General features: G+C 32.7%; 3 protein-coding genes across 7 annotated transcripts in view; 2 read left to right on the top strand and 1 right to left on the bottom strand.

Annotated features, from left to right (window-relative positions):
- LOC105121065 (putative chloride channel-like protein CLC-g) overlaps positions 1–5,924 on the top strand; it is a 9,174-nt gene extending 3,250 nt beyond the window's left edge. The window contains exons 1-7 of one of the 3 annotated variants that reach the window (XM_011019555.1): positions 896–1,237; positions 1,343–1,543; positions 1,927–2,104; positions 2,328–2,590; positions 3,301–3,570; positions 3,655–4,783; positions 5,409–5,924. In XM_011019555.1, the coding sequence (XP_011017857.1) occupies positions 1,086–1,237; positions 1,343–1,543; positions 1,927–2,104; positions 2,328–2,590; positions 3,301–3,570; positions 3,655–4,783; positions 5,409–5,543 (2,328 nt within the window). In that variant the 5' untranslated portion in view covers positions 896–1,085 and the 3' untranslated portion in view covers positions 5,544–5,924. The other 2 variants (XM_011019556.1, XM_011019557.1) reach the window with 2 other exon arrangements.
- Positions 5,925–11,432: 5,508 nt separating this feature from the next.
- Positions 11,433–14,896, top strand: LOC105121062 (26S proteasome regulatory subunit RPN13-like). The gene is made up of 7 exons (XM_011019548.1): positions 11,433–11,646; positions 12,234–12,272; positions 12,370–12,449; positions 12,541–12,607; positions 13,160–13,197; positions 14,142–14,371; positions 14,465–14,896. Exons 1-6 carry the CDS (start codon positions 11,578–11,580, stop codon positions 14,233–14,235), a joined length of 387 nt encoding a protein of 128 aa, XP_011017850.1. The 5' UTR covers positions 11,433–11,577; the 3' UTR covers positions 14,236–14,371; positions 14,465–14,896.
- A 461-nt stretch (positions 14,897–15,357) lies between these two features.
- On the bottom strand, positions 15,358–19,267 carry LOC105121063 (probably inactive leucine-rich repeat receptor-like protein kinase IMK2). 3 transcript variants are annotated; one of them, XM_011019549.1, is made up of 6 exons: positions 18,738–19,267; positions 18,241–18,309; positions 17,973–18,113; positions 17,755–17,895; positions 17,327–17,404; positions 15,358–17,232 (listed from the first exon to the last, which is right to left on the bottom strand). In XM_011019549.1, the coding sequence occupies exon 6, from the start codon at positions 17,195–17,197 to the stop codon at positions 15,440–15,442; it is 1,758 nt and encodes a 585-aa protein (XP_011017851.1). In that variant the 5' UTR covers positions 17,198–17,232; positions 17,327–17,404; positions 17,755–17,895; positions 17,973–18,113; positions 18,241–18,309; positions 18,738–19,267; the 3' UTR covers positions 15,358–15,439. The 3 variants fall into 3 exon arrangements, with proteins under 3 accessions (XP_011017851.1, XP_011017852.1, XP_011017854.1); XM_011019552.1 differs by lacking the exon at positions 17,755–17,895 and adding an exon at positions 18,422–18,577 and having other exon boundaries at positions 15,365–17,232; positions 18,738–19,255; XM_011019550.1 differs by lacking the exon at positions 18,241–18,309.
- Positions 19,268–20,975: the final 1,708 nt, after the last annotated feature.

The raw sequence follows: 20,975 nt of genomic DNA, 5'->3' as shown, positions 1-20,975 counted from the left end.
GAATCTGCTTGAGGTTAAGGATAAAGTTAAGGCCTAGCTTGACAAGGAATTGCAAGAGAACAAACAATACAGGTGGAAAAATCAGCCCGACATCGCTAGCAAGGAGCACTTCTTTTCTTTTTCGCCATTACAAGGTGCTGTTGGAGTGAAAAGCAACAAACCCCAACAAACCCTAAAAATTAATGAGTTAATGAAGTTTCTTTTCGAGATTCAAATTAAAGGTTCCAAACTCAAACAATCACATAAATAAATTTTCATGGGTTTCAAAAAAATTAATGTATCAATCATTGGAGAAATTTTTTAATTGAACATAAAATATTTTAAATGATAAATGTTTTTTTAATATTATTATTAAACTTGATTTAAAAAATTAAACTTGAAAACTATCGATTATAATCTTTACTTAATTCAAATTATATCATAAATTAAATCGTGTGTAGTAAAGTTTTTTTGATGTCATTTTATAAACATTTTCAGTTAAATAAAAGGAAAAAAAATTTACAGTTAAATTTGGTTTTTTTTTTTGAAAAGAAAATTTTGCAAAAAAAATAAAAAGTGCAATACAGGTATTCTATTGCTACAGTGACCCCTACATCGAAGAAAGTAGAAGAAAACTACAGACTTGCCATTTCTACCGTTGGCTGCTGCAATGAAGGGAAAATTGCAGATTTGCCATTTAGTTGATTTCTATAGTGAAGTTTTCTTTGAGTATTTTGTCTTTTTTTTTAAAGCAAAAAAAAGTGCACAAAATTACAGATCTGCTATTGCTACGGTGAAGAAATTAGAAATAATTACAAATTTGCCATTCCTACCGTTAATTGCTACGGTGAAAGTAGGTTTTTCTTTGAGTTCATTGCATGATGTATGTTGATGGTATACATACATATAAAGAAAAAATCAAGAAAAGAAAAATCAGAGGCGAAGGGCCACTCCATCACAAATACGTTCACTTCCTCATCGTCTCTCCATCTCACAAATCACAACTTGCAACTCTGTTCTCTTGTTGTCTGTGCTAATGGTGGTCATTAACTGAAAAAGAAAACCCAGATACAGAACCTTAAAAAGAAAAAAAATAAATAAATACTATGGCAACACATTCTATCAATGGAGAAGCAAACGACGACCAAGAGTCTGTTACCATTCCTCTTCTTACGTCTGAAAGATCAAATGTCAACTCCACTTCTCAAGTTGCCATCGTTGGAGCTAATGTCTGCCCCATTGAAAGTCTTGATTACGAGTAAAACCCAGTTTCCAAAATCTCATCTTTCATTACTTTCGTTTTCTTTTTTGGTTTATTTCAGTTAAAGATTTGAATTTTTTTTTTTTGCTCTGAATTTGGCAGGATTGCTGAGAATGATCTCTTTAAACAAGATTGGAGGAGTGGTGGAAGGATACAAATATTTCAGTATGTGTTAGTGAAGTGGTTACTTTGTTTCTTCATTGGCCTGATTGTTAGCCTTATTGGGTTTTTTAATAATCTTGCTGTGGAAAATATTGCTGGCTTGAAGTTTGTGGTCACCTCCAATATGATGCTGGCCAAGAGGTAATGTTTTATTATTTATGGTAACATATTGGTTTCCTTTCCTTTTACTTTTTTATCAAAGTTTGAGACTCCATTATAATTTCTTTCTGATTCTCTATGCATATGAAGTGGGGAATTGATTTTTCCTTGTAACGATTTGTTTTTCAGAGCTAATTTAGATTATTTTTTTCAAGTTACTATGAAAGTTAGTTTCTTTTTTTCTTTTCCTTTTGTTTTTCTGTGGCTTGTTGGAATGTTTAAGAAAATATTTTGATTCAAGCATTTTGAATTTCCTTGTTGTGAAGGAAATTCTTTTAATCTTGTTTTGTAAGAGGAGAAAAGTGTTTTGAGTTCAGGGAGAGTGGGAATGGTATTTAATGCATTCTTTTTTGAATTTTTTGCAGGTTTGAGATGGCATTTTTTGTGTTCTCAGTTTCTAATTTGATTCTTACCCTTTTTGCATCTATCATCACCGCTTTTATAGCACCAGCTGCTGCTGGTTCAGGTATTCCAGAAGTTAAGGCTTACCTGAATGGTGTGGACGCGCCAGGAATATTTTCCTTGCGAACCTTGATTGTTAAGGTGGGATTTGGAATGCTTCTTTTCTTTTCTTTTCTTTTTCTTTCTATTTTCGATTGTTTTGAATAGCTTGGGTTCTATAACTTGCATTGACCGACTATGTATTCCATTTGGGTGGGCGATTTGGCTTATCTGATTTCTTGTTGATGTTCTCTGCTTAAATTTAAGAGCAGTTTGTTGTTTGCATGGCAACAGAAAACCTCATGTATTTTTGTTCATTTTGCAGATTATTGGAAGCATATCCGCAGTTTCCTCATCTCTTTTTGTTGGAAAGGCAGGGCCAATGGTGCACACTGGAGCATGTGTTGCAGCATTGCTTGGTCAGGGTGGATCCAAAAGATTTAGATTAACATGGAGATGGCTTCATTTTTTCAAAAATGACCGAGACCGACGAGATCTTGTAACATGTGGATCAGCTGCTGGAATTGCTGCTGGCTTCCGAGCCCCAGTTGGAGGTGTGCTGTTTGCACTTGAAGAAATGGCATCTTGGTATGTTTCTTGCATTGGAAATTCTATTCAATTGAACATTCTGTAATCTTCCTTTCCTGTTGCTGTTAACTTAACTTGTCACGATTCCAATTGTTTCATCACAACTTTTTTCTGCAATCCACATTAAACTTTCATTTCAGCTTACTACATTCTTTGATTAGTACTTATTGTCTTGGTATTGAAAAAAAAGACCCAAAAAAGGATAAGTTTCCTCGTCATTTTAGTGTAAAATTTTATTAGTGGCTTCTCAGATAAATGACAGAATACTAACACCATGTTCACTTAAGCAAATATTAATGTGGGTCAGTTAATAGTCTTCCACCTCCCCTTTTGGATGGACCGATTGTATAACAAAAAAGTTTCTACAGTTTGCTGCCTGTTGCACGTTGACCACCACTTTCATTTGTTTGTTCATGTTGATTCACTGACCATTGCGTGTTTCATTTGTCACCGTTACTTCTACATTTACATTGTATCTATATGGACATAAGAATTTGCTCCTGTGCAATGTGTTTGAGTTGTACCTCTTGCCAATTATTTCTATCTAGTTCCTTTCCGGTGGGAGCAAGATATCAAGGTTGAAGCTGAAATCTTTTCTTCATATCAATGCAGCAATTGTTTATTTGGCTTAGTTTTTGTTGACCTCCAGACATCGTGGAGAATTCCGAGGTAGTTTTTTTCAACATTAATATCAATATTTTCTTCTTCAGGTGGAGAAGTGTCCTTCTTTGGAGATCTTTCTTCACAACAGCAGTAGTTGCAATAGTGCTGCGGGCTCTGATTGATTTTTGTTTAAGTGGAAAATGTGGGTTATTTGGCAAAGGAGGGCTCATAATGTTTGATGTTTATTCAGCAAGTGTTACATACCACCTCATTGATGTGCCTCCTGCACTTGCCCTTGGAGTTATAGGAGGCATATTGGGAAGTTTGTATAACTTCCTTTTAGACAAGGTTCTTCGGATTTACAACCTCATCAACGAGTAAGCTCTCTTGCACGAAATCATTTCCCAATATGATAACATATGATTCCTGACTCATTTTTATTGATGTATTCCCTTTTCCAGGAAAGGCATTGCTTACAAAATTTTTCTTGCTTGTGCAATTTCTGTTTCCACATCCTGTCTTCTTTTTGGACTACCGTGGCTTGCCTCTTGCCAACCTTGTCCATCTGATGCATCTGAATCCTGTCCAACAATAGGCCGGTCTGGTAACTTCAAGAAATTTCAATGTCCTCCTGGACATTACAATGATCTGGCCAGCCTTATATTTAACACAAATGATGATGCTGTAAGAAATCTTTTCAGCAAGAACACCAACTCCGAGTTTCAATATTCATCAATTCTCATATTCTTTGTGACCTGCTTTTTTCTTAGCATCTTTAGCTGTGGGATTGTTGCCCCTGTGGGTCTTTTCGTTCCTGTTATTGTGACTGGTGCATCTTATGGACGTTTTGTTGGAATGCTTGTTGGTTCACACTCAAATCTTGATCACGGCCTCTATGCTGTCTTAGGTGCTGCTTCATTTCTAGGCGGATCTATGAGGATGACAGTTTCTCTGTGTGTCATTATTTTAGAATTGACAAATAATCTGTTGCTGCTACCCTTGATAATGCTTGTTCTTCTTATTTCCAAGACTGTGGCTGATGCTTTCGATGGTAATATATTTGATCTTATCATGAAAGCAAAGGGCTTTCCTTACCTAGAGTCTCATGCTGAGCCCTATATGAGGCAGTTCACTGTTGGTGATGTAGTAACTGGTCCACTCCAGGTCTTTCAGGGCATCGAGAAGGTTGGCAACATTGTACATGTTCTGAGAACTACAAGGCATAATGGATTTCCTGTGATTGATGAGCCTCCACTTTCCGAGTCTCCAGTTCTTTATGGTCTAATCCTCCGTGCTCATCTTATTGAATTGCTAAAGAAGAAAGCTTTCATGTCCGCTCCAGTGCCAACAAGCATTGATGCCTTGAAGCTGTTCTCTGCTGGTGATTTTGCAGAGAGGCGCTCAGGCAATGGAGACAAGATAGAGGAACTACGATTTACTGAAGAAGAGATGGAGATGTTTTTAGATCTACATCCATTTACCAATGCTTCACCATACAGTGTTGTGGAGACAATGTCACTGGCCAAGGCTCTCATACTTTTCCGAGAAGTTGGTTTGAGGCATTTATTGGTGACGCCCAAGATATCTGGTGTAAGAACTTCTGTACCCTCTGTTAGCTTTTTTAAATTCTACCTGTAGCTTTCACCAATTGAAGGCACTGCACTTGATAAGAACTTCCGTACCCTCCGTTAGCTTTTTTAAAATTCTACCTGTAGATTTCACAAATTGAAGGCACTGCACTTGATAAGAACTTCTATCCCCTTCCCTTTGACCTTTAATCTCCTCCTTTTTCATTCCCGTGAAAGCATTTTTTACTTGAAGCGTGCTCAATTATTTTTTCCATTCCAGAAGTTTGCATGTCCTTGCACTTGCACAGAAAATTGCAAGCAACAAATTTCTATTTTCCAGTTGTTGTTTTCCCACAAAACTTTGCCTGCCACAATTTCCTGAATTACTATGCCTTGCAAATCTTGTTCCGCATTATTTCTACTTTCTCTTGGCTTCTTTTTCTTTCAATTTACTTAATATTTCAGTATACCTTGTTCCTAGAGTGCCTGTCAGATTTTATATGTGATGACTTGTTGGTTCATTTGTTGTGTCCTCTTTCTGCATGTAACTATGGATCTTCCTTCTTGTTATTTTTAGCGAGGAGACTGATCCCCCTCGCATATTCACATACGCTGTCTGTTTTAATGTTAATTCTCTTTCACTACAGAGGTCCCCTGTTGTGGGTATACTGACTAGGCACGATTTCATGCCAGAACATATACTTGGTTTGCATCCTTTGCTGATTAGAAGCAGGTGGAAAAGATTAAGAATCCGGGTGCCGCGTGTATTCAAATTCTTCTAGGGCATCAGTCAAGCAGCTCGAACTCGCCCTTGAAATTAATATCGTACATACCCTTAAATGAGCTCCAAAATATGGTATCGTGCTATCACCATTCTTGAACTCTTTCCATAGAATCCAGAGCTAAAGAGACAGATGAGAACATTGATCAAATTATCCGGCAGTTAATAATAGGTAGTAACGTGTTCCTGACGAGGTAAATTATTGCGTCATGATGATGCATTGATAGCCAGGAAAACGTTTTCAACTAGTGAGATATTGTACTTATAGCTCACTGTATAAATGCAATTGCCCTTTTGTGGGTTCTTTTTCACTTCTTGGAGACAGAGACAGAGTAATCTCTGGAAATTAGTATATTGACTTGAATCAAAATAGTTCATACAAGGCTTCTTTTAAAGGAGAATACAAAAACTAGATCAAATCATATATCCTTCTTTCCTACTTGGAAGGAAGCGCCAGCTTGCTGATGAAGTAGTCAAATTGTTTCTTTTAAAGTCTCTTTGTAAGTATCTTAACAACTTTCTAGGTGGCTGGAACATATGGATCCATATTATGGATGCATGTTATTCCACTATTAGTATTATTTTTTTTTTGATAAAGTGCTTTGTTCTATTATAAAGAAATAAGTGAGATTGTTGCCTTATAGTTACAGTATACCTTCATAGGAATCTTCATATCTTTTAAAAACCTTTAAATCCATATAATTTCACAAATTCCATGTGCAATTACTTTAAACTTAGCTTCTGCACTACTCTTTGTCATAGTACTTTGTTTTTCTGGCTTTGAGTCAAGTATCACTATAATAACTAGAAATTGATCTTCTATTAATTATACTTTTAGCCTAATCTACATTGGTGTAGACTTTAATATGTAAATGTTCATGTTTTTTAAATAACAAACCTCGTCCCCGTATCATTTTCAAGTACCTCAAGATTCTATCAAAATTCTATCAATGACTTCAAAATGTTAGTGAATGCATGAACTGGTTGACCATACTTACTGCAAAGGCTAGATCTGATCGTGTGTGGGTCAGGTAAATTAATTTGCCCTTGAGTCTTTGGTATTGCTCTTGATTCACCACTTCAAGTTGGCTTCAATTGGTGTTTCAGTTGCTTTACATCTCAATAATTTTGTTGCATCAAGTAAATAAAGTACATATTTGCATTGAGTGAAAAATATATCTTTATTATATTTGCCAACTTCCATTCCAAGAAAATGTTTTAAAGCACCTAAATTTTTAATCTCAAAATCATCAGCAAGTTTCTTGTTAAGTCTTTCTAGCTTGATATTGTCATCACTTACTAGAATTATATCATTAAGATAAGAATTTTACCTTTTCTTGAATGTTTATAGAACATAAAATGATTTGCTTGATTTTGAAGTAAGCTCGTGATCGATGGCCGGATTCAATGTCGGTACCATGATGTCTTGTAGCCTTCTCAATGTGTTCAAACCATGAGGCCATATAAATACTTTTTAGTCTACATGCTTTTCGTTTGTTAATCCCCCCTTCAAACTCATATGGTATGCTAATAAAGATATTTTCTTTAAGTCTCCATTTAGAAAAGCAAGTGTAGTGTATATTTCTGTGAAGCCTTTTGACACAAGCCTTGTCTTGTACCTTTCTATGTTTTCATTAGCTTTGCATTTAATAGTAAGTACTCATTTTCACTCTGCTTTCTTCTTTTCCCTTGGTAAATCAACTACATTCCAAGTGTCAGTTATGCTATTTCATAACTGCTAACTTTTAATTTGCATCACCTAAAGCTTCTTGAGTATTTTTTAGAATAAATAATTAAAATATATTAAAAGTAAAAGCTCTATGATTATTTGAAAGCTTTTAGTAAAATAAATATTTAGTAATGAGATGGCTGGTATAAGATCTATATACTTATTATTAAAATAAAAATATGAATATCTAAAATATTCTTGGCAGCATCTTTCAGAGAATTTAATTGATTCCATGGGATGATAAACATGTCTTTACCTTTTATACAAGTTTTTTATCTAGTATAAACCTAAAACTCGAAATTTGGATCAATTTGATCTTTTTATAGTATTTCTCCTTGTGTTTGCAATACTCTTGTACTAACAATGATTTATTAGTATTTTTATTTGTTTTAATATCATGAACATTTTTTTCTTGAAATTGTGATGTAAAGAAAAACAATAGTCCGTAATTGTATTAGGAAATGAAATATACATATTTCAAAAATCATAATCTATCAAATGTTTCACTCCCTAAGATAATTCTTGGTAAAGTAAAGTTGATTTTCTATATAAAAAAAATCCAATAAAAACATATTTTTATTTGTTACTACTTTCCCAAATAGGTGGCTTTACATGAAGTTTCCAACAGGTTTCGTATATTATTGGTAAAAAAAAAAATTAAATCCAGTAAAATGTTTAAATTAACCTCATATATAATAAATAAAAAATCACAGCATCATCAACCAAAAGCTTCTGACATTTCTCCATCTTTCAAAACCCTTAACCAAACCTAAAATTATTATTTCAAAATGATTTCTCTCGTTTTTAACATCAAAAGGGAATGATTAAATCTGGGTTTATCTTAAGATTTTTATTTATGTGATAAAAATGATAACATGATTGGTTTATGATAAAAAGTTCTGAGCTTTACAGAGAAATATGAAGAAACTAAGGGACCTTTTTGTGTTTCGGATACAAAGAGAGGGACAGAAACAATAGAATTTCAAGTTTAAACAAGACTGCGATTTCTTTTTTTGTGGTCTTCGTGGTGCAATTTACACATTATTGCCTCTATACCTAATTCAAATTTACAACCATTTCTTATTCAAAATTCAGCAACCTATAATTGTGATCTAAGTAAATACTATTGAAAGAGTTCTTTGAAACTGCTAACAAGGAAGACAACTATTCTTTTCCTGCTTTACTCTCTACTTGAATCCCTAACTAGCGTGGAACAAAGGTTTAGTTCAATTTAGTACTTTCAGTGGCATGAAGGTTCGGTTCTTGCATGCCATAAACATGAAGCAAGCAACATGGTCAATTGAGGGAAGAGAATTCTGTTTGTGCCCCCTCTATCACGAAAGAATTGAGCGCAGGATGGCAGCAACAACATATCTTACTCATTCAAAGTATCACCTTTCTAACTTTGAAACTTTGAAAGGTTTACTCAACTAATAAGGTTATAAATTTATTTTTTACAAGTTATTAGTTTGAATCACACATACTTTAAAATCATTAAAAAATTAAATAATTATTAATTAAAGCTGCACGAATATCTACAGGATTGCACTGTCCAAATCTTTAGAGCTGTGCCAAGAAGTGTTACAGGATAGGCATGAAGCAAGCAACATGGTCAATTGAGGGAAGAGAATTCTGTTTGTGCCCCCTCTATCACGAAAGAATTGAGCGCAGGATGGCAGCAACAACATATCTTACTCATTCAAAGTATCACCTTTCTAACTTTGAAACTTTGAAAGGTTTACTCAACTAATAAGGTTATAAATTTATTTTTTACAAGTTATTAGTTTGAATCACACATACTTTAAAATCATTAAAAAATTAAATAATTATTAATTAAAGCTGCACGAATATCTACAGGATTGCACTGTCCAAATCTTTAGAGCTGTGCCAAGAAGTGTTACAGGATAGGCTTCAACAACCTCCATATACCTGTCAGCTTCCAAAAGATACCTCCCATCACATCCTTCTAGCTGGGCATCAACATCTGCTTCTGCAGCAACAAGAACATGGTATCTTCCATCCACTAAACTCCAGTTGCAGAGGAAACCCTCAAGAAACTCTCGGACACCTGAAGATGAACCTCCTGATATCTGAAAACATGCCCCGACAAATAAAAACAAATTCAGAGTGATGTCCATCCACCGCAAAATATAGAAATGCCTTTGACCGAGTCATGTTCAAAGCTTATATGGTATTGACGGTCTAAACCAACATTGCAGATAAATGAGCTAGTGGAAGATATTGAGGGTTCAATACAAACTAGTTTCTTTCTGATAATCATTCTAATTAACCTATCAGAATGTTACACAAAGTTCACTAGTTACCTTCTCCACGGCAAAGCCACGCCATCGTTACCGAAATACAGATATCTTCAGTGCAAGAATATAAAATTTGTACTTTTTAGTTTTTTTTTATGGTTTTGATATATCTATGTCAAAAATAATTTAAAAAAATAAAAAAATATATTATTTTAATGTATTTATAAATAAAAATAGATAAATTAAATAATTAGCACAATAAATTTAAAAATTTAACATACTATTCCGCCAAATCTTTTTGAATTTATATCAATTCACCAAATCCTTTTAATTTACTATGTTACCAAAAAAATCTAATAAAAAATACTTTGAAAAACAATTATTAACACTCTTATATTATACCTGGTTAAAAAAGTTTTTTGGGGGATAGAATTGAAAAATGACAAATATGCCTCCACTATTTCATCTAGGTAGTATTTTTTTGCAGTCCAATTGTACTTTTAAAAAATCTTGAATTTTTTTACTTTAATTTAATTTTTTGTTGTATTTTTGAATTATTTTAATATTCTGATATTAAAAAATAAAATAAATATTATTTTAATATATTTCTAAGTAAAAAAACAAATTTTTACAATCAATATTTTCTAGTATTAAAGAATCATCTCAACCCCATAACTTAAGTTGTTAGGTAAGGTTTCAAGATATGATATATATTGTTCTTTAACACATTCCTTCAAGTGAAAACTCTTTGAGCTTAAAACTTATACAGATTCACATTATACCTTATACTTAATTTTTATGAAATAAATAGAGATGGTGAGATTCGAACTCGTGACCGCTTGGTCATCAAAGTTCTGATACCATGTCAAAGAACTACTCAACCAAATAGCTTAAGCTGTTAGGTAAAGTCTCAAGACATGATTTATATTATTCTCTAACACTAATTATAACAAAAGCTAAATGATATGGGAAAATCATTGTAGATCAAGAGATATTTTACTGTAAATTGTAATACTAATTTTACTTTCAGTTTCTCATCTTATCTTTTAACGAAATGTTATTTTTGTTGTTTGTGTTTTTTCTTTTCTTTTTTCTAACAACTAAAATGCATAATTGTTCCCTGTTTGTTTGGGTCAAGTAAGGGATACACGCCAGACCCAAGGTCTTTGGGGCTGACCGGCATGCAGGTCTACAGACCCAAGTGTGTGAGTATTATAAATAATTTTATTTTTATTTTTATTAATATAATTATTAATAAATTTAAAAAAAATATTATTACTATTGAAAAACAACCATATATTTGATTTGAAAGGTAAAAATATTATTATTAATATTATTATTATTATTAAATTTAAAAAACAAATATTATTACTATTGAAGATAAACTATAAATTTGATTTGAAAGGATTAAAAACCATAAAAATTTGAGTCAGACAAGTTTATTATTATTATTATTATTATTATTATTATTATTATTATTCTTAATATAATTATTAACAAATTTAAAAAAATATTATTATCATCGAAGAGAAATCATAGATTTGATTTGAATGGTAAAATTAAAAATTATTATTATTATAAAAAAACTATAAATTTAATTTAAAGAAATTAAAAATTATAAATAGGATAAACAAATTTAATATTATTATTTTTATTATTATTAGAACAGTCGAACCCAAGCCCAAGTAAGTTGAATTAATTGAATTGGGTTTATCATAACTAATATACTCGAAAAATTTTAAATATTTTTTATATTTTTTTAAAAAAATTATATTCAATTACTGCAGTGTGAAGAATATACTGGTAACGATAGATAGCGGGTAAGACCCATATTTGCCACAAACATCTGGCTTTGTGTGTTTGAAATTTGGCAAACTTGGAGTGTCATTTTGGTAATCTCACAGCAACCGAACCCAATAAAACATAGTGTAGCCATCATAAAAAAAACACTCCAATTCCCCGAGCTCTCTTTCTCTAGAAATCAATCAAATAATTCCATTAATTTTCCAGCTTCTTCTTTTTTGTCCGTCGTTGCAGTGTTGAAAGAAATGAAGCTTTATAAAGGAAGTATGCGAAAAATGGGTTCTTCATCAGTTGAAGATATTCCAGCAATGCAGGTACCTTTCAAATTGTAGGTTTTGCTTAAAATCTCCGTTTCTTATTAATTAGAGCCTGTGATTGCTTTTTTGGATATACAAGTATGCTTTTCTTGATGGGGTTATGTTATGGTGTTGTGGTTGTTTGTTGGTAGTAAATTGTGTTGGAGTTTCATACTGGTAAAATGGTTTTCTATGGAAAAAAGGTTGTTCCTGATTCTCGAAGAGGACTTGTTCGCATTGGAAAGGTAGACTGGTTTCTTTTGGTTTTTTTGCGTTATTTAGAGTTCGAGCCCGTGTAAAGATTTTTTGTTACTTCTGCTGTTTTGGTTTATCTTAAGTACTAGATAATGTGTTTCTAGCATCTTGTTTCCTGTTTGAAGTCGAAATTTTTGAATTGTTCCAGGGTGATGAAGGTTTGCTTCATTTCCAGTGGCTTGATAGGAATTTGAATGCTGTGGGATGTATCCTATTTATTATTATGTTTTTTAGCCTAGGATTTTGTTTCTCTTCCAACATTGGTTTTTATTTCTTTTCTTGTTGTTTGTTTTGTTAATATTCTTTTTGGTGAGAACTTGGTAGCTTTTTCTTGATGTCCTGATTGATAGGATCGGATTATTTTTTCTAAAGAGGTTATTTTTGAGAAGGTACACTTTTCTTTAGTAGTTTTTCTTAGATGAGAGATCTTTGACTCTAATAATTGATTGTAATATCATAGATTTCATAATTCTTTGGGTTATTCAGGTTAATCGAGCTTTGGGAAGGGTTTACATCTTGAAATTCAATACAAATGATCAAGAGTCTTTCATTTGGATGCAGGCCAAGTTCATTTTCTGTGTTTTTCACTCTCTTATGTGTAATATTGACTCAGCTGTTAGTTGCATGATTTTGAAAAATTGTGTAGCATGTTTGCAGGAGCCAAAATCTTAAGATGATCCACAATTGTGTAACTCTGTCAACTATTATATTAATTGTCCATTTGGTAAATACTTTTGTGTTTTGAGTCCTTTGTTAGCCATGCTACTCGTTATTATTTTGTTCCTAATTATCTTAACTTATATTTAAATGCAAAGTCTAATCTTCTGCCCCCCCTCCCTCGATCTCTTAAATGCAAACAATTTGGTGTAGTTGATAAATCACTTTTGCTAATTTCACATCAGAAAGTTGTATAATTGCTTTATGGTCATCTCTCTCACAGAGGGGTTTTTTTATCTATCTTGCATCTGCAGTTATCTCCTTCAATCTCCACAATTTCATAAAGAAAACCTCTATTCACAGAAAGATCATATAAGACTAATTGGATTTCCTGTTTCTACTTCCTGTTTATTTATTTTAGTTACACACTCGGTATGTGTGAATTGGTCTTCTTAAAATTTTACTAACCAATTTTACACCTTCAAACTAATGACCTGGCTTATAACTTCAGCACTCATTCAAGAGTGGAGTTTTTCCATCAGCAACGTTGCTGTTTTATCTTGTTGTCTGGCAGAATTCCTTGATGAAAGAAGAGTATGATGCTTCTACTCCTTTCCAGGTTTTTGAAGACATGCTTAAAGATAATATCTCATCAAGGTATATTTATTATAACAAAGAAGCATACTCAAAGATGATACTTCAACTCTAAGAGTTGATATAGCAAGTAAGAGTAAGGATATAGAGCTAAGTAATTCTTTGTTCTTTGAGACTTAGAGTTAGTGGAGCAGAATGAGCCTCCCTTCTCTCCTTTTGATCAATAATCTTGGAGAGCCTATGTTCCTGCCTTGATCAAGACTCCTATCTTAGTTATTCAAGAAATATCAAGAAATTTTCCAAAGTCATTTCTCGACAAAACATCATCACCCACCTTAGCCCTTGTCAAATCCTTCATCCCTTTATGCCCTGCTGTAAGAAATCACGGGACCACCGACAGTTAAAAGGATGAATCCACTCTTAGAAATTGTTAAATCCTATAAATAATTGTTTTGATATATTATAGAAATTTTTTGAAATGCAAGAATCAATTAACTCTCTATGGTGAAACAGAATAACTCTCATTTCCCCCTCGAATAAATTCTTCTTTTTGGTTTTGAAAGGAATGCTCTTATGTTGGCTTGAGCAGTGCGTTAATCCTTTGAATCCGGTACCAACAGGTATCATACCACCTAGAACGAAGTTTTCTTTCAGGCATTTCATCCAATCGATACAACTGCGGAGAGCAGTTTTTGCTAAAACACGAGCAGTTTCTTGAAAACTCGCTTCAGATATGAAACTTTGAGTACATAGAGATGCTCTTGTTATTCCCAGCACAGACTTGCCCTCGGGGTAAATTCTAAAAATTAGGGCATCTTTTATATGGAAATTTAGAATCATAACTTGGTGTTTGTCTATGCATATACATATTTAATTCTTATGATTCTTTGTAAAATAACTTCTAAAAGGTTAAGGAACACTTTTATTACCTAAAAGAAATGGCCCAGTATATATTACATGGCCATTTTCTTTTATTCTGATGAGATTGATATTTGCTCATCACTCAGGATTGGAAACTTAGTTGTCCCAAACCTTGGTGCAGAAGTAATGAGTGATGTAACCTCTTCATCAGGACCAGTGAAATTGGAAGACTTGCAATAAATCCTGAGTAATATTGGTGCTGGAGGAATGTTCTGCTCAAATATTGCAATTGACCATATCCTTGTTTGTTGCACTTAGGTTGGCCCGCGTGATGTGATGATACATGTTGCAGGTAGTTCGGGTGATGCAGATGAAGGTAATTATTAATGCTTATTCTATACGTACTGTAGGCTGTGAAAGGATTGTACAACCTTTTTTCTGCTAATTATATGCTCTGGCTTGGGATTAGGGGATATACTGAAGCTTGATTTGATAATGCCATTGATTGAGACATCGTCGTTTGAAGAAGGATTAACATCTCACTTACCTGAGGTATAAGAAGGTCTTATGTTTGGGATTTCTTGTATGTTTTATGTCGATGCATTCTGAGGTAATTATGAGGTTGCAGGGTCACTGCACTCCAGAGGATATTTTAGAATTGTTGCAGAGTCCTCCTTTCCGTCAGCAAATGGATTCTTTTACTTATGTAAAAAATGCGAGGCTGATTCTTCTTGTTCTGTTTCTTGTCCTTTTGATGATAACTAATTTTACAAAGCTTAACTCTTCTTTTTGTTTGAAGGTTCTCCGAACTGGACATAGATTTGTCTCAATTTAGGATCGACCTGTAGCATAACAATGGTTTTTAAATACATGATTTTCTCTTTAGCAAATCATTTACTCATGTTCATCAGCATTAACTAAATTTTTTAAAGGAACCGTTTACTTATTGGGAAATTCTGATTAGGATTGATTATATAACTAATGATTATGGAAACCTGTTCGCCTGACCTAAACAGCCTCTTCCTCGGCAATCCTGGCTTTCTTGATCTGCACAATACTGGTTTGGGCACACACCTATATATATATATTGGAGTTTCAAGAAGCCACGCTCTATGTAGGCATGCAGAGAATTTCCCACGCCAAATCATAATCAAAACCGATCCCCTTTAAATTTAATCTGTTCACTTTAGATTTAATCTATTTTATTTGAACATACAGTCTGTCAAATCCAATCCAGAATACCAAGGCATCCTCTTATTAATTCACGTAGAAACTACTAGTCCTAAGCTTTATAAATCCAATCATAGAGCAATAAGTAAAGAAACTTCATTATTATGTCATATAGAAGCTAAAAACAAAAACAAAACACAAATGAAAATCAATATAACATTGCATTTAAACTTGTTTAAATCTTAAAACTAGAATACAAAACGATGCACCAAGGCTATGAAAACCCAAACTTGGATAAAATAGGAAGATTATCCATAATAAAATAATAGCAATTATTTATGCTCACCTCAATAAAGTAAAACCAAGTTCGTTGCCAATATGAATTTATGCACAGAATTACACTCATCATCAACAATACCATGATGTATGCAACCCCAAAAGTCACATAGAAAACCTTCATATCTATGAAGCCACCATTATCGTCGTTGTTCTTGTTCGTTGAAATTGGTGTTGGTGATGGTGGCATAACTGCACCACAAATTTTAGGTAGCGGTCCTCCGCAAAGAAAAGGATTGTCCTTATAACAGCTCTCATCAAAAGTGGCAAACTGTGCAACTCTCGCAGGAGTCTTGCCGGATAGATTATTATGTGCTACATTGAAAACTTCTAGAAAAAATAGCTCAGTAAGTCGAGGAGGGATTTGTCCATCCAGTTTGTTGTAGGAAAGATCCAAGCTTTCTATTTCCTTTAAGTTCGAAAATGTTGGTGGAATTGGTCCAGTTAAACTATTATGCGAAAGGTTCAATACCTTGATCATGTTAAGGTTTCCAATTTCAGGAGGAATCTCTCCAGTGAAATTGTTGCATGAGAAATCAATTCCTGTGATGTACTGGATAATGTTGCCTCTAAAAAAAAGGGATACATTCTTCATTGTAAACTCGAAAGATTGTTGTGATGAGGACACATTATCACGAGAATAGTGTTGTTGTGGGAAAGGATGAGTAGATATCATCCAAGAGAGGATGTTACCAGAAAGGTGGTTGTGAGAAAGATCAATCAGGGTTAATTGGTCCAACTTGGATAACTGAAATGGAATTTCACCTTCAAGATTGTTATAACTCAAGAGTAGAAATCTCAAGTTAGATAGCCTATCTATCCACTCTGGAATTTCACCAGTTAAATCATTATGGGAAAGATCTAATGCGAATATCTCATAGGAGTCATAAAATGCCATTGTGATCGGTCCTTGCAACTTATTTCTAGACAAATAAACATATCTCAATTTTGAAGAAGTTCTGAATCTAGATGGTAAAGGACCAGATAAATTGTTCCCTGATAGGTCCAAGAATTCAAGAGAAGACATATTCCCTATCCATCCAGGGATCTGCCCTTGCAAACTGTTGTTCGAAAGTATTCTTCCAGTAAAAACATTGTTGGACAAGTCTAACACTTGTAGCGAGCTAATGTTGCCCAACGAGGAAGGAATGCTTCCATTAAAACCATTATCTGACATCAATAAAACTTCTAACCTTGGGAAATAAGCTCCGATTTCTGAAGGGATTTGACCTTGAAAGTAATTCATGGATATACTTAGGAGTGACAAATTCACATGAGAATTCTTTGGCAACAAGAATGGACCCGAAAGAGAACAGTTCTCTAAATAAAGATCTTGTAGGTATGTGTTGTTCTCAATCAACCAATTTGGAAACTCTCTCTTTATTTGGATGTTTATAAGATCCACATATTGTAGGTTGAACTGATAGTAAAGGAACTTGGGAAATGCTCTCGCACCTTGTTCGCGACCTTTCAAAGAGAGGTACTCTAATTGGAACTTTAGGCTTAGATTATGATCATCTTCTTCTGCATATATTTCATTACTTGAACCATCAAAATACTTGAGTTTCGAAAGGTTGTATAATGGGCTCAATGACATAGGGATCTTCAAGTGATTGTAAGAGAGATCTAGTTGTTGAAGGGAAGTCAAATTTGCTAGACATGGAGGCAAGAAACCACTGAGATCATTGTCATACATTTTCAGCCCTTGGAGATGATTTAAGTCACATAGACCTGGTCACATTATAATTTAGAAAAAAATAAAACTCTGAGTGTTTAATGAAAAATAAATAACCTAGAGAAAAAGAGTAAGAGTCATTAACATTACCAATGGTTTGGAAGATGGTATTGTCAAAAGTATTGAAACTTAAATTCAAGAATTCTAAGTTCTTGAGATTAAGAAAGCCTGCCACAATCAAGAAATTATATTAACATAGAAGCAATTAAAATTATAAAAAAAAATGAAAGACTACAATCAATTAAACAAGAAATTATATTAACATAAAAGTAATTAAAATTAGAAATAATTCATTACTTATTAATCATGGCTAAAAAACTAAAAACATCATGTAAAATGAAATATTATTAATATTAAAAGGATGGTAGAATTTTAAAATAACAAAGATTTCAATTAAGTTAATTTCTAAATTTGAAATTTAATTTTTTTTTAATATTATGAATTTAATTTAATCGAGCAGGCATAAAAATAGAATGATTAATGATAAGTAATAGTGGAGTTGAAATTTGTTAATTTACCTTTAGAAGGTAAAATGCTACTGAGTGCTTGCAACGACAGGTGTTTTAGAGAAGGCAATGTTCCAAGACTTTGAATGAAATTTTTATCTAGAAAACAATGATCCAGATACAACTCTTCCAATGAACTCAAATTCTGCAACTCTGTTCAAAAGTAGCAAATTAAAATTTTCAATTAAACTCAAATATATAAACATCACTATATATAATATATAACTTACCTGGTATTCGTCCTCTAAAATCATTGTAGCTCAGATAAAGTGTTGTGAGGTTTGTGAATGCTCATAATGATTGCAGTAACTGGAAGCTACTTTCATATGTTGTGATATTTTCTAGCTTTAGAGCACTCAAGTTGCTTGGACCTGCAAGTTACAGGGAAGAAAGGTATAGAAAGGCTTTCCAAAAGCAAAAATAATTAATTTTGTATTGATAGTTTCAAATATTGTCTTCATACTGCCAAGAAGGTAACGTGAATGTGTTACTAGTTACCTCTTGAGGCTCCCAATTTGTTAATATTATTGCCGCTCAAATCCAAGTCCTCCAAGCTGCTCAAAGATTCTTGATATTTATAAAAATAATAGTTAATTAATACACTACAAAACATAATTGTGTTTTTCAAAATTAAATTTAATAAATAATTAAAAGTAATAGTATATAAAAAAAAACTAACCTTTCAAATTGATTAACCCCTTCAGTTTATTATAACCTAAATATAGTGATTTAAGAGATGAAAATCCCTCTACAAATGATAGAATATTGTTATCAAAGTGATTTAATCCCAAGTCAAGATGCTCCAAATTACTCAATCGCTGCTGTTCATAGCTACCTATATAAAAAAATAATAATTAAGACTTCATGTAAAGAATGAAAAAAATATATCATTGAAGTAGTTTAATTATGATTAAACTTCAAGTGAAGAGGTTGAGGCAGTGAAAGTGAAATGAAAGGGGTAATTGTTACAGTGATGATGTAATGCGAGAGCAAACCTTTCTGCTCAACGAAACCAGCTATACGATTATCTGACAAGGAGAGAGTGTTGAGTTGTTGAAAAGGAAGAAACAAGGAGGCATTCAAGTACCAATCTCCCAGTTCCTGATTCCTTACGCTCCCAAGATCGAGCATGGTGACTCGACCTCTGCTGCTGCTGCTGCTGCTGTTGCACTGAATAAGTTCCCAAGAACAACAGTGGGCATCGCCTTTTATCCAGGAGGGTAGGGATGTGCCATTGGGATAGTTAAGAGCATCTTTGAGGTGCAACAGAGCGATTCTCTCTTCCTCCATGCAACCAAGAGGCAGCCATCCTTGCAGGGAAACCATCATCACTAACACCATCAACATCTGAAGTCGAAGCCCCATCTTAAAATCAAATAGAAATGCTGATCAATATTTGTTATAGAGGACAGGGAGGAGGTTTATAGAGGCTTTTATGAGGACTTCACGGACCCATGCCGTGAAAAAAACTGCACGATGGCAACGGTCTCCCATCCCACGGACCCATCTCGTTCTTCGTTCTTTTCATAATACTTTTAATCTGAGCATCTTCTAGGAAAAAAATGCACGATGGAAATTTTCTCTCGGACCCAACCCATGGAAGACTGCACGATGGCACCATCCAACGGACCCATCTCGTGGAAAAAGAAGAAGCGGGATGGCTTTGGACGGCAGTGTCCTCTTCATCGCATTCCTTTTCGTTTTGATATAATTAAGTATTGCTAGCGTTGATTTTTTCTTTACTTTAGTCTAATATATTACCGTGGATGAACTGCTTAAAAAAATTATGTTTTTTTAATTTGTTTTTAACAATTTAATTCTAATTAAAGAATATTTGATTTTGATTTCTTATAAAAAAATAAAATTAAAAAAAAACCTGAAATGAAAAGTTGCTAAATATAGATGTTATGATACAAGTTTCATAAATAATGTGTTTTATTCCTTAAACTTTAAAAATCATGAAAATTATATAATTTTAGTATTTCAATATTTTTTTAATTTAATTTTAATAAAAAAATTATTTTAATTATTTTTTAATCCGTGGTTGAGAGAAAAAAAATCACTAAATTCTGATAATAAAAAAATATATATCATTGATACTAATTTAAATAACTAGAACACACAATATTTATATTAAATAACTCATATTATATATATATATATATATATTATGTGTTACTATTACTTGTATAAATGGATGAAGCATGAAAAATATAGAAGGGGATTGTTACAAATTAAACTCTGAAGATGAAATTGAGAAATCTCAAGGAGCAAACTAAAAATTTAACAAAATCTGACCACGTCGTTTCAGAAGCCAAGAAAGAAAAAAAAAAAAAAAAGGAATCACAGCTACATCACTTGTAGTATAACCCTTTCAATCAGAAAGCTTAGAAAGCAGGCAGACATTCTTGACTGATAAAAGCCCTAAAGGTTAGAATCGAGAGTGTTTGGGAGGGCGGAAAAAAACACTGCTTTCTACGTGCACAACACTTCTCCATTTATATCTTCTAGATTTATAAAGTAATTTTGTACTGGGCGATTTTGGCTGGGTAATTTAATCTATTTTTTTATTAAAATTTAAAAAAAAATTATTATTTTTTTAAATTCTAAATATATTTTAAAAAGTAACAGCTAATTAAAAACTAACTGCAAGGTGTTTTTGGAACACATTATATATATAAAAATTTATTTTATTTTATTTTTATTTGAAACATATTACCAACCAAGTCATATTTAGAAAAAGTCTATCTTAAAATATTTGAGAATGACAAAAAATAAATCAAACCAAAACCTTGAATAAAACACTAAAAGATAGACCAAATTTATCTCTACAATGAGCCTTTATAGTGGTGGGGCAAAACTTATAGAGAGATAATTATTTATTCATCAAAATAATTATTAATTCAGAGTAAAAGTCAAACTCAATTTTATTTGATCAAAATCACATCATCAAAGAAAATAAAAAAAAAGATATTTAATTAACATAATAAAACAAATTGGTATACTAGTATAAGAAAAATAAAAATTTACTAAGATGGATGGTACTCGATAACTTTAAGTATTCACATACCTTATTTTCCAGGTAAAAAGAGACAATAAAAACAAGTGATATTTTTTTCTCTGCTATAAATAGATAAAGATATCAATATAAAAAACATGGAAAAAAATTGTATTTTTTTTTCATTTAAATACTTATATTCATGAAATATAATCAATAGAATATCTTCTTTAGT

This window comes from Populus euphratica, unplaced genomic scaffold, assembly GCF_000495115.2.
Source record: "Populus euphratica unplaced genomic scaffold, PopEup_1.0 scaffold31.1, whole genome shotgun sequence".
Lineage (NCBI taxonomy): Eukaryota > Viridiplantae > Streptophyta > Magnoliopsida > Malpighiales > Salicaceae > Populus > Populus euphratica.
This window is presented reverse-complemented; position numbering and strand designations above follow the sequence as displayed.

Bases quoted from the DNA above. Each gene is read 5' to 3' on its own strand.
- LOC105121062 (XM_011019548.1), top strand. From the start codon at position 11,578: ATGAAGCTTTATAAAGGAAGTATGCGAAAAATGGGTTCTTCATCAGTT. The intron at 11,647-12,233 runs GTACCTTTCAAA...CCTGATTGATAG, and splicing joins AAGATATTCCAGCAATGCAG to GATCGGATTATTTTTTCTAA. The intron at 12,608-13,159 runs GTAAATACTTTT...ACTCCTTTCCAG, and splicing joins TTATATTAATTGTCCATTTG to GTTTTTGAAGACATGCTTAA.
- LOC105121063 (XM_011019549.1), bottom strand. From the start codon at position 17,197: ATGTATGACAATGATCTCAGTGGTTTCTTGCCTCCATGTCTAGCAAAT.